This window comes from Crocuta crocuta, unplaced genomic scaffold (genome assembly GCF_008692635.1).
Source record: "Crocuta crocuta isolate KB4526 unplaced genomic scaffold, BGI_CrCroc_1.0 scaffold24, whole genome shotgun sequence".
Classification (NCBI taxonomy): Eukaryota; Metazoa; Chordata; class Mammalia; order Carnivora; family Hyaenidae; genus Crocuta; species Crocuta crocuta.
The window spans coordinates 11,754,043-11,766,852 of NW_027530974.1; the positions used below are offsets into that span (position 1 = coordinate 11,754,043).

Genomic DNA, 12,810 nt, shown 5'->3' on the forward strand with positions numbered 1-12,810 from the left:
ATTGTCATCTTGTCTGGACTAAGCTTTCACACACACACACACACACACACACACACACACACACACACACACACCACCCTCTGGGCTTCCTCCNACAGAGAATTCTAAAACTTGCTCCCCCATTGTAAAGTCTACATTGTCATCTTGTCTGGACTAAGCTTTCACACACACACACACACCACCCTCTGGGCTTCCTCCCCCACCCCCCTCCCCCTCCCCCCCAGCCAGGTAGCCTCAGGTAGATGATCTCCCCTCCACCTCCACATTTCCAAAATGAGGTTTTGAACCAGACTGCTCTAAAGTGCTTCCAGTTCTAAGGTTGTTAGAACCCGGCCCCACACGCACACCAGAGAGACAGCCATCATTCATTCCCACACACGTTCTTGCTTCAGATCCCACACACTGGCCAGGTACCTAACTCATGAACCAGCGCACCTGGGTCTAAGAACAGCACAACAGCTGGAATTGTATCTTCTCTTCAATCTTTATTGGCTGCTTTCGTTTCCTTCTCCCACCAATGCAGGTCAGGGAGACCATGTGTAAGGTGGCACATGGCAGCCACTGTCCCCTGAGCCTTGCAGCGGTAACCGGGGGAATTGATCAGCTCCTGGGTCTGGAGCTCAGACCATAGCCCAAGGGACCCCCCCCACCCCGTCGGGAAGTCCGCCTCCCACAGTAAGTTTGGCCTTAAAAGCACTATAGACAGTTGCATTCATTGTTCTTTCTCTTTCTTTCTTTCTTTTTTGCTTTAATAATAATAAAAAAAGAAAACCAAAACCTTCTATAATTTATAAGCTATTTTTTTGCTATCTACATTATATATAAAATATAGACTCTGTTTACTTTATAACACACACCTTTTCCCCTTGATAAATAACTCTTTAAAATATCTAGTATACATGCCTTGACTTTTTATATATCTTGGTTTGGTTTTATACATATACATACATATATATACTCATGTTTGTAAAACACAATAAATACATACTCAACAATACCAACCAAACCAATGTAATTTTGGTTAAAAAAAAAAAATAGTAGTACTGTAAAAGCACCAGGCAGCAAACAGAAAACCGTAATCACTAGAAACTTCTCCCTCCCCTGGGCAAGGCACAGGGCAGAATACTAAATATATTTAAATATGTTTGGATGCCTGAAGGAGAATGAGGGGAGCGAAGTAGCCAGTTGGGTCGCTTGCTTTTGCTTTGTTTCTCAACCTGGGGTTAGACTAGAATTGCAAGTATGTCATCGCATTTATAAGGGGAAGCCATGGGGGCTCATCCGACGACTTAGCCCTTGGGATGGCTGCAGATGACAGCAGAGATCAGGACGGGGAATGAGAGAAGCAGAATCTATGGTTATTCCCCAGGGCCTGCCCACACTGGCCCAGGCAAGCTTTGGATGCTGCACTAAGCGGAGAGCTATTGCATACGACACGGTCTTGTGATTACTCGCTGCTGGTTTAAACAAAAACAGAGGACGACAGATTCAAGAGTATTCAGTAGTGCAGCACTTGAGTAGCCTGGCCAAGGGCCAGATGCTTCCGTGGCCCTCACAAGGGCTCCAGGAAATAGGGACTGACGTGGGGAAGAGAAAACTCAAGAGGCCACCACCTTCTGCTGCTAACGGATGTGGTCACTCAGATACGGTGCTGGCCTCACCTCCAGACTCAGCCCACCGAGCTCATCGCCTCTGACGGCCGCACGGGAGGACTTCACTCCTCTTGTGGGAAGTCCTGGGAGCCGGACTCAGTCAAGGTCAGCCCAGGAGACTCCGAGGATTGCCATCGGCCTGCTTCTCTGCCGGGGGTGGGGGGTTGGGGGGGCCAGGCCAGGTGCAACACGCCGGCTGCTGCTCAGGACTGAAGCTGCACCGCAGACACACACAGCTTTCCTTTCATGGCCCACCTCCCCACACCCCTGTCCTGAAAAGGACTGGAGTGCGGGGCTCTGAGAGTTTCTCCTCAACGAGCTCCCCAAGGTCATGGCCTCTGCCCTGTAAAACTTCAGGGCTCTGATGGCCCAAAATAGGAGGCAACAGGTGAAGCAGGGGGTCTGATTCTGCATCTGGGAGGGGAGTGGAGGGCAATCGAGGCAGAGCTGGCCTCAGGAAACCCCAAAGGTGGGTCTCAACGTGCATGTCCACCACCCTTGCCGCACAGAACACAAACTACGGATGACTGTTTGCCTTACGATCACAATGGAAATACAGAGCTAGTTTCTGAGTACATTCAAGAGAGAATGGACTTGCTAAGAAATGGATGCGACCGCAGGAGCTCGTGGAAAACAGTCGGTCACAGGTCTGAATTGTAATTGCAGCTCATTCCCCCACTAGCCAGGGGACCTCAGATGAGTCATTTCACCTCTCTGCCTCCCCGTCCCCATCTGAGAGCCCTGAAGGTGCCGTGTGCAGCAGCAAGGGACTTAGAAAGCAGGTCCTAAGAAGCAGAGTGACCGCAGCTATCACTTAATCTCTCTGGGAGGTAACATAAAGGATGTGAATACACCGGGCTCTAATATCCCTTCAGAGGCAACAGGAGTGCCTTTCTCCCCAGGGTAATTCCCCCAGTGTGCTGCAATCCTCCCCAACACACCCACCAGAATAAAAGGCTAGCCCTCCGGAGCCCTAATTTATGACCCAGGTCAAATTCAACAGTGGCGGCTCTGAGCCAAGATGAAGAGAGTTGAGAGTGTGTGCAGATACGAATGCAGAATGCACAGGTAAAACCGGAGTCACGAGCCACTGAACTGGAAAAGCCCCACTCCCTGAGAAGGCATTTGCCTCTGTTAGACCACCAAGGGCAAGATCCAAGGCCACCTAGGATGGTCGGCCAATGGAATCTTGAAAATCCCCAACTTTTCCGTTTTCTGCATCACCTACAATCAAAATCAACTTAGGAAGGTTGATTTTAAAGGAAAGAAGCTGAGTGCTATTTCCATTTTGGAAGGTGCAGGAAAACCGGCTACTTCTATTTGCAGCCCTATAAGGAACCTTCTGGCAGAACATCAAATGTGGCATCCTGCTCACGGGGAGGGAATAGACAGCAGTGGCATAGAGCCTCACGCAGGTCACACTCAGAATTAATCACGGATGCTCTATGGGGCGTGAGAACAGCCCCCTCAGTGTTCAGCAAGGAGTGCTTTCCTGTCTGGTGAGAACTTCAGGGGTACAGATCTTTCTCACTGGGGGACAGCATGGTTTGGAGAAGATAAGTTTTGGATTCAGGTGACCCCACTTCTGCTTAATCGTCGTGTGACTGTGGGCAAGTTACTCTTCCTTTCAGAGCCTCCATTTTCTCCTGTGTATAATGGGAATAGCAATACCCAAGACCACTGGGTTGTGCTGGGGATTAAGTGAGAGAATTCACCTAAAATGCCCTGCACAGAGTGGATGATCAAGAAATGTTGGCGCACAGAGAACGCTTGGATGGCTCTGGGGGCCGGGAGACTCTCACCTTGAGGTGGAGTCAGCCACGGCTCACACTAGAGGGCCCCCAAACACGTGACACACAGATATTTCCAGCCAAGTAGATAAGGAGTGTGTGTGGTACCCAGCGACGTCTCTTCCATTGGGAGGAGAGGTCATAGAAAAGCTGACAGTGGCCATGGACTTTCTCTCCAGAAGAAAACCCAAGAGAATCCAAACTTTCCAAGTAAGCCCAGAGCATTCCCAACCCTTGTGAATATCAGGTGAGAACCACTGCTGCCCCGCCCGCCCTCAGCCAGGAGCGTAAGCCAACATCTCCAGGACCAGAGGGAAGCATCCACACAAAAAATGGGAACCACTCAAGCAACAGGGACTAAATGGGAGACCCTGAGGTGGTGCTTCCATGATACCAGGTCTTCGAGACACAGTAACCAAAGCGGAAAAGGGCTGGATTGCTGCTCCGGGCTTCATCCTGGGCCAAAGTCAGGCTGATGGAACTCAGACTCCTGGGCGCACAATGTGGTGTTGGACTTTTCCCCAGAGAGCTAGGTGGAAAGCTCAAGATCTCAGCTGCCCATGCGGCTCCCAATCAGGGCGTGGGAGGTGGTAGTAGATTGGGAGAAGTTTGGTAGAACTACCAATCAGGTGGTAGTTCTGGGGCAAAACTAAAGGAGCACTAAAGAACTATCTCAAACTCCTCTCTGGGAATTTTTGTATTTGAAACAATGAACTACCTCAGTCGTTTCTTCCTCTTGTGGCCGCATCTATCTACTACATGCATTTCAGTAGAGAAGATTTGAGTACACTTACTAAAATATTTTTCATGCTTCTTTTAAAGAATATATATTCTCTCTATATCCCCTAGTCTCAAATGAGATTTTGTGTTTTAGACACTATTTATCACAGGACTCAGAGGCCTTTGGAAGGAGAAAACAAAACACAAAAACAACAAAACAAAACAAAACAAAAAAACCTTCCCAAGTCTTTGGGTTAAGTACAGAAACATAGAATTGAAACCCCTTGATATCCCTACTTAGATTGATAAATGACTTAGAAAAATGAGACCCATAGAATTAATCTAAGTTTTCTTTCCCTTCATCCTTAATCACAGCCTTTCAGGCTAGATAGGGAAAAAAAAATTCTTTCCACTCAGTTTCTACAAAAGGTATTTATCCAGAAGGCAGTTTAGGAGACTCTGAACTGAAACAGTCCACAGCATGGCCATCTGTCCCCACTATTACTGGGGCAGGTTCGTTCTACCAAATCTCTCGTTTTGAATTGGTAGCTCTGAACGCCAGCATGATGGTCACGAGGTGATGATGTCAGAGACCATAATTGACCATGGAGAGTTCCAGCTGACTCACTAGCCATGAGTGAGTGACTCTTTGGGGGAAGGTAATCCTTCCTTATTGTGCTGGAAAATGACCCAACATTCCTGCGGTGTTTGGATATGCTCACCCCGCACCCATGGGCAGCCTGGGCATCACATGCAGTGACCCTGGGAGAATGGAAGATACAATGGCCCGTACTGTTCATTTTCAGATTCTGTGTCCTCAGAGTCTGGGGTGGGGCGGTGGGCTGGCTTTCGGCCCCTTAAATGCTCTTCTGCCTCTACTGCCAGTCATCTGAAAAGACGTCGAAACCTCAGGTGTGTGCCAAAGACCACTGCTGGGTTCTGTGACCTGTGAGCAAAAGCTATGGGGATTTGTAAGTTCTCGTCTCCACAGCCAACCCTGACTAGTGTCTAATGAGGGATTCCGGGTTCGGAAAAGGAGAATTTCCCAGTTTCAAATGTTTGCCTCGGTGTTTCTTTCAAGGGACATCTGAATTTTTAAGAGCCATTTCAGTGACATTTGGTGGTGGTGAGCCCTGACAAACCCGTGTGTGTGTGCGCGCACGCACGTGTGTCTGCATGTGTGCACGTGCGCGTGTGTCTCTAGTAGTCCCCCTTCGGAACTGCCCGCTCCAAGCCTGAAGTCTACCCTCTCCAGCAAAACCTGGACCAGGAGGGGAAAATATGCTCTTTTTTTCCAACGTGCACCTTCTCAACCCTACGTGAAGATACACCTCTGTGGGCTCTAAAGCCCCAGAGTAGAAACACTGAACATGATATTCCTTGTTGCCTTTTGCTTTAATACCCATTCAAAACCTTACAGGTGTCAGAATCTTGAAAGCAAAGGTCAAAGCTAAGGAAAACACCCTTGAATTTTTTTTTTTTTTTACGGGAAGAGGATTATATCTGCTTGGAACCTAAGGCTTCCCTTTTAAATCCACGAAGCTGGGCGAATCTCCTAGAAGTCCTTTACGGGCTTGGTAGGAGGCCCGGGTGTTGGAGGCCAAAGCCCGCCAAGGGCTGGCTCACTTTCCCGTCTGCTGAGAGATCCCCACGCAGCACGTGAGGGCGGCCCGTGAACTTGTAGTCTGACCCGTTCCGGCTGTGCCCTTGACCCCGCTGGAGAGGACGCTCCAGCCCATATCCCTTTACGCTTAGTTCTACCCCATCCGAAACAGGATTGTAATTGATGACAAACCCAAAGGGCTATTTTACTCTCTGCCTACTCGTTTCCATGCAGCCTGTGACCGGGTGCTCCCCTTCTGGCTTGCTGGCTATTCCTGGCTCTCCCTTACCCCTCCTCCAGCCAGGCCAAGGGCAGTGCACCAATTAGGAAGACACTCCCTGCTGCTTCCTAGGAGGAAGACCAATCGATCAAGTCCGCTGTTCACTTTGCTACCAAGTACTTTTTCCTTCAGACATTTTAAGTGGCTTTCTGGAATCTGAACCTTCTCATTAGCCCACTGCACGCCCACCTCCCCCCCACCCCCCAGACTAACAGGATTCTGTGGACCTGTGAGGGCTGCCTTCTCCTGCCAGGCGGGGGGGGGGGGGGGAAGCTGGCACCCCACTGAGCTCGCCATTGGGTCACAGGAGCATCTGGCTGCCAAGGAGGCCAGTGTGTAGGGAGGGAGGGAGGAGGAAAGCATCGGCCTCTTTGCTTCTCCTGGTGAGGGGGCAACGAGAGGCTAAGCCACCTGCTCCTCGGGCAAACGACCAGCTGGGTGACCTCCGGAAGGTCAGGCCCTCTGAACACTCCCAGGCTGTTGGCACAGCCAGCCCACAGTCTTATTAGGTGGCCCTCACCCAGGCTGGGGTTCAACCTTCCCGGGGCCACTCAACTCACCCTGCCCCTCCGCCTTCACGCCCCCCCACGCCTTCCCCCTCTCTGGGCTCCACGCTGCAGACCTGAGTCCCCCTGGGTCCCCAGTCCCAGCTAGCAGTACAGGGACATCCTGCTCCGGCGCATGGCCTCGCTGATCAGGTAGGCGGGGCTCAGCTCGGGCTCCTCGGTCATGACGGCAATGTTCTGCCACTCGCCCGTCTGGCTGGACCTCTTGATGGTGTCCACCACGCACAGGGCGTACAGGCAGTCGTCGAAGGTGGCGGCCATGGTGAGCGGCCGCCCGTCCCACGTGCGCCGGTCGTCCTGGTGCTGGAAGGCCTGGCGCACGGCCTGCATCATCTTGATGGTGCCGCGCAGGTAGGGCGACGGGATGTCGCTGAAGGCCTTCTCGGGCAGCAGGGAGTTGCTGACGGGCGTGGCGTCCTGCAGCAGCAGCTCCCGCTCGGGGGCGCCGTTGCGCTGCCCGTACAGGTCGGTGCCCACCGCCAGGAGGCGCCCGGCCGAGCCCACCACGGTCACGTCCTGCTTGAACTCGCCCGGCACGTTGAAGTTGAGGGTGACGGTGCAGCACACGCCGCCCTCCAGCACCATCTGGAAGGTGCAGAAGTCGTCGCTGGTGATCTGGCGGATGCCCTTGATGTGGTCCGTCTGCTTGACGAAGGTCTTGAGCAGCCCGTGGACCTTGACGGCCTTCTGGCCGGTGAGGAAGGTGAGCAGGTCGATGATGTAGGTGCCCACCGAGTGCAGGCCGCCGCCGCCCATCAGGTCGTCACAGCTCCAGTTATACTTCTTGCCCAGCAGGCTGCCGCCGTGCACCTGCACCTCGCACACCAGCAGCTCGCCCGCGTAGCCCTCCTCGATGAGCTGCTTCATGCGCACGAAGGCCGGCAGGAAGCGCAGCACGTTGCCCATGATGCTCATGAGCTTGGGGTAGTAGTGGGCGGCCGACATCATGCGGAAGGCGTCGAGCGGCGTGGCGGTGCGGTCGCAGATGACGTTCTTGCCGATGCCTGCGGGCGGGACAGAGACAGCGGTGAGGGCGCGGCCGGAGGGGGCGGGGGGCGCCGTGGCCCCCCGGATGCAGACCGGACCTGATACCCGCTCTACAATCTCCGAAGAGCCTGCAGCACCAGTCACTCATGCAAAAATAACAAGACCTATATTATGTTTAAGATAGACTCTGTAATTCTAAATATTTAAGTCGAATTCCTTAGCGTTAGTATGAAGCCAAATTAAATCAATTAATATGGACTTATTTTAATATATTTAAAATGGCCTCTGTTTTGGATATATTTTAAATGTTTATTTATTTGGGGGGAGAGAGAGAGACAGAGCACGAGTGGGGGAAGGGCAGAGAGGGAGGGAGACACAGAATCCGAAGCAGGCTCCAGCTCAGAGCCCAACATAGAGCTTGGGCCCACAAACTGGGAGATCATGACCTGAGTGGAAGTACGATGCTTAACCCTCTGAGCCACCCAGGTGCCCCAGAGAGATTTTTAAATATCTGTCAACATAGAATATAAAACACTTCATTTCAGGGCGCCTGGGTGGCTCGGCTGGTTGAGCTTCCGACTTCAGCTCAGGTCACTATCTCACCGTTTTGTGGGTTTGAGCCCCGCGTAGGGCTCTGTGCTGACAGGTCAGAGCCTGGAGCCGGCTTTGGATTCTGTGTCTCCCTGTCTCTCTGCCCCTCCTCCACACATGCTCTGTTTTTCCCTGTGTCAATAATAAAATAAACATAAAAAATTTTTAAAAAATATTTCATTTCATCCTTTATGTCTAGAAGTCTAGGACATTTTATATACAAATATTTTCCTTGTAAAATACTGATAAATCTAAAATAATTAAATAGGGGTGCATGAGTGACTCATTGGGCTAATCGTCTGACTTCAGCCCAGGTCACAATCTCAGGGTTTGTGGGTTCAAGCCCTGTGTCGGGCCCTGCGCTGACAGCTCAGAGCCTGGAGCCTGCTTCAGGTTCTGTGTCTCCCTCTCCCCCCGCCCCCCACCCCACTCACACTGTGTCTCTTTCTCCCTCTCAAAAATAAATAAAACATTTAAAAGTTTTTAAATAAAATATTTTAATATAGAAGTCCTACTGAAGTAAAGCAATATCCTCTTCTTACATGTTTTATTAAAATTATCTTACATATGAAATCTTTTATAGCTTTATATGTAAAATATAATTTATTAAAAATGTATTATTACAGGGGCACCTGGGTGGCTCAGTCAGTTAAGCATCCAACTTCGGGTCAGGTCATGATCTCATGGTTTGTGGGTTTGAGCCCCGTATCAGTCTCTGTGCTGACAGTGTGGAGCCTGGTTGGGATTCTCTCTCTCCCTCTCTCTGTCCTTCTCCCATCCATGCTTTCTCTCTCAAAAATAAATAAAGTCTTAAAAACAAAGGATTATTAGAAATATCATGTGTAGGGAAGAGAAGAGTGTCTCTGGACAGAACCAGAATATGTAAGCTTAAGTCATTGCCAAGGTTAAGTCTGATTAAATAGGAGAAAGAATTTCCTAATGATATGCTCTGAATAAGCATTTAGCTCTCTCTCCTACAACCACCAACCAAGGATTACATCTTGAAAGTTACCTGCTTGTTTCTTTTGCGCTATGGATTAGGGCTGGCAGGAGTCTGAGATATGTTTGTCTGAGGTTTTTCTGCTTTTTACGGGAAGAGTGGGTAGTCCCTGGATCTGAGGGGCGCGCGGTGGCCGGTTCCTGTCTCATGGGCGGGGGGCGGGGGATTCTGTGCTTTTGGCCAAAGCACCTGAGGCCAAATAACAATTAGGCTTACGTGATGGCTGTAATGGATGTGTAAAATTCCAGGTAGATTCAAGCCCTTTGGGAGACTAAGTGATTCTGGGTCTGGGGAAAACAAAAGATCAAAGGAAAGGAGAGTGACAGTCAGTGAGAAAGGGATTTACTTATTCTCAGCAGCCAAGAGTCAGGGAAGAAAAACAAGTCAGCTAAACCTGTAGAAACAGCCCAGTGGAACATGATGCTGCCGCTGCTGATGGTAATAATAATAATGATAATAAAAAATTACACGGATTTTGTCAGCAAGCCAGATTAAAGGCTGCTAGGTGGAAAGCCTTGGACACTTCTGAGTCAGGGCATGTGTCTGCCTGTGTCTCTTGTCCAGTCGCGCTCTGCATGTAGACCCTGCCACTAGCAACCCGTCCTCTCCAGACAGGGGAGATCCCACAAGGGAAATGGGGCACTGAGACACAGCGGTGCTGGCTGTCGGCGCCCAACTTGACTGAACCCATGACCTCTCCCGACAAGCTGAGCGGAGATCGGGTTCTGCTACTGCAGGTGTCTGTCCAGCAGAGGTGGCCGGACAAGCCTACACCCTAGAACGTGGCCCTCATATTCCCAGTGTAGACCCGGCCAAACAGCGGACGAGGTGGGAACAGACTGTGGATGAGAAGTATGCTCCGTGGCTGTCAATTACCAATGAAATACGCACATTTCATTCCGGCCCCAAGAGAAAGGGCCGGGAGCCACGCAGTAATGGCATCTCCCAGCCCTTTGCCACATTGGCAGAGCTGGCTGGCTTTTCGGATGACTGGGAACGATCAGTAAGAAGCTCCTTTAACTCTGAGCAACCAGTTAAGGACTGAAGCTTTTGCAGAGGGATGAGGAAACACTGGTGTGTACTACCAAAGGGCCACACGCTGGCGAAACATAATGTTCGGATGTCACGATCCTGTAGGGAGCAGGCTCAGGTAACACTGGCTCGTGCTGACAGGAGCAGATTTGTATGTGAACAGACTGCTAGGTCACTGCAGGGACAGGTGACGAATGATGACAAATCTGCCTCGCGCCTGCTGCACATGGGCCATGGCCTCTCCTACACCCTAACCTCAAGGGCCCCCAAATCAGGACCCTGACTGTCATCATCTTCTTCTTCTTTTTTATGTTTATTTGATTTTGAGAGAGAGACAGAGACAGAGTGCAAGTGGGAGAAGGGCAGAGAGAGAGGGAGACACAGAATCCAAAGCTGTCAGCACAGAGCCTGATGCTGGGCTCGAACCCACGAACTGCCAGATCATGACCTGAGCCTAAAGCAAGAGTCAGACGCTTAACCAACTAAGCTTCCCAGGTGCCCCCCAGACGGTCATCTTCTTATACTCTTTCAGTAATCTTAATAGCACATGAGAAGAAGTTTACCTTATTTTTTTCTATTATAAAAAGCTATACAATAAAATAGTAAAAGAAACAATAAATGGAGAAAATTCATTGTGCTTCCCATCTGCACACCCTAAACCATCACTAAATGGTAATTCTTTGCAGCTCTATAGATGGAAGATTCTGATGTGATTCTCATGAAAGCTCCTTTTCCAGAAAACGCAGTATGAACGTATGCAAAAAGCCTCTGTCCGGTTCTGAACCTTGTGCATGGCTGCCCCCAAGGACCTGAGATGCAGGATCTCTTCTTTGAGGCTATCTCTGTGTCCGCAGGACACAACCGCATTCTCAAAGCTAAAGGCTGGTTCTGACTTCTTAAGTGTCCACTCTGCCCACAGCACCCAGAGGCGCTCTGGGCTTCGGGCAGGAGCCCAGCGAATGTTGTCGCCTGGCCCCGCCTCACCGCCCATGCTCTTTAGCGATATCCACGCTTTGTGCGTGGATCTTAACTTACCGTATCTCTGCAGCGCAAAAGAGACTTCTAGGAATCTATCATAAAGAAATGATCTCAAATGTAAGCACGGCTTCTAGCCCAAAGAGGCTTCTTGCTGAATTATTTATTAAAGCAAAAAGCTAGGAACAAGACGAATACCCAACAGAGAAGAATGGAGACGTAAGCTGTAGTGTGGCCGTACAATAGAAGGTTGTTAAGCTGCTAAACATGATGCCAATGAAGGCTTTTTAATGGCAAGCAAGAGGATTATGATGTAATGTTCAGTGAAAAGGGCTCTATTCATAGACATACTATGATCTCAACTCTCTCTTTGAAAATACAAAAGAGGAGTGCCTGGGTGGCTCCCTTAGTTAAGGGTCTTTCTTTGGCTCAAGTCATGATGATCTCACGGTTTGTGGGTTGGAGCCCTGCATCTGGGTCTGTACTGAGAGCACAGAGCCTGCTTGGGATTCTCCTTCTCTCTCTCTCCTCCTTCCCTTCTCTCCCTCTCAATAAGTAAATAAATAAAACATTTAAAAAATACAAAAGAAAAGGAGAAAACCTGGAAGGGGACGCCGAAAATGTTTACAGTGGTTCATTCATTAGTAGGATTATGACTGATTTTTATCTTCTTCACTACATTTTTCTACGTGTCTCCTGTGATGGTCAGAACATCCATTAGCTTTTCTTTCCTAAGCCCAAAGGAGACGTGAAGCCCTTTGAAGGATGGGGCTCATGTGACGGCGGAAGGGCCTTGCGGAGCCCGGGATGGGCAGGCAGGTCCTAAGAGCCGGTGGACCTGGCTGAGGGCCTGAGCCCCGGGGTGGGGGCAGGGGAGGGGGTAACGGAGCCCCTGACCCTGAACTGTGAGTGCTTCAGAGCCTCAGACTACTGTGCCAGGTGTCCTGGCTTCGCCTGCTCAGGACTCTCTATGGCTCTCCCGAAAGCTCTGGACTCTCTCCATAAGATGCAGTTCCAAGCACGCCCACACGGCAAGCCCGGGTACAGTCCTCTCGGGCTCTGAGGAGCAGGCGTCTCCATCATAAACTGCAATCACTTCTTTTTAAAGTATTTATGTATAAATGAATGCTACGTGTGTCGTTAACTTTCTTTTAGTAGGCTCTACGCCCAACGTGGGGCTCGAACTCACAACCCCCAGATGGAGAGTCCATGTGAGCCAGGCGCCCTTGAACGATATCTTCCTGAAGGCGTTGGGACATATTGTTAAAAACAAGGTAACACTTCCAGTGTTAAAAGAAACCCAAGAGGCGCCTGGGTGACTCAGCTGTTTGAACAATCGACTCTTGATTTCAGCTCAGGTCATGATCCCAGGGTCATGGGATTGAGCCCCCGCATCAGGCTCCATGCTGAGTGTGGAGCCTGCTTAGGATTCATCCTTTCTCTCTCTTTAAAGAAAAGAAAAAAGGAGAGGAGATGGGAGGGGAGGGGACAGGAGAGGAAGGGAAAGGAGAGGAGGGGAGGAGTGAAAAGAGAAGAAACCCAAAATGCAGAGCAAGTGGGCCTTCACTGATTGGTAAAGTTGGTTTTCTCTCTGTTCCAGACACTCTTTCCTCA

At 50.2% G+C, this 12,810-nt stretch overlaps 1 protein-coding gene across 1 annotated transcript in view; it reads right to left on the bottom strand.

Annotated features, from left to right (window-relative positions):
* Positions 1-465: 465 nt before the first annotated feature.
* GFOD1 (Gfo/Idh/MocA-like oxidoreductase domain containing 1) overlaps positions 466-12,810 on the bottom strand; it is a 113,372-nt gene continuing 101,027 nt past the window's right edge. The window contains exon 2 of the mRNA XM_077770109.1: positions 466-7,615. Coding sequence (XP_077626235.1) covers positions 6,696-7,615 — 920 coding nt within the window. The 3' untranslated portion in view covers positions 466-6,695. The remainder of the gene's footprint in view (positions 7,616-12,810) is intronic.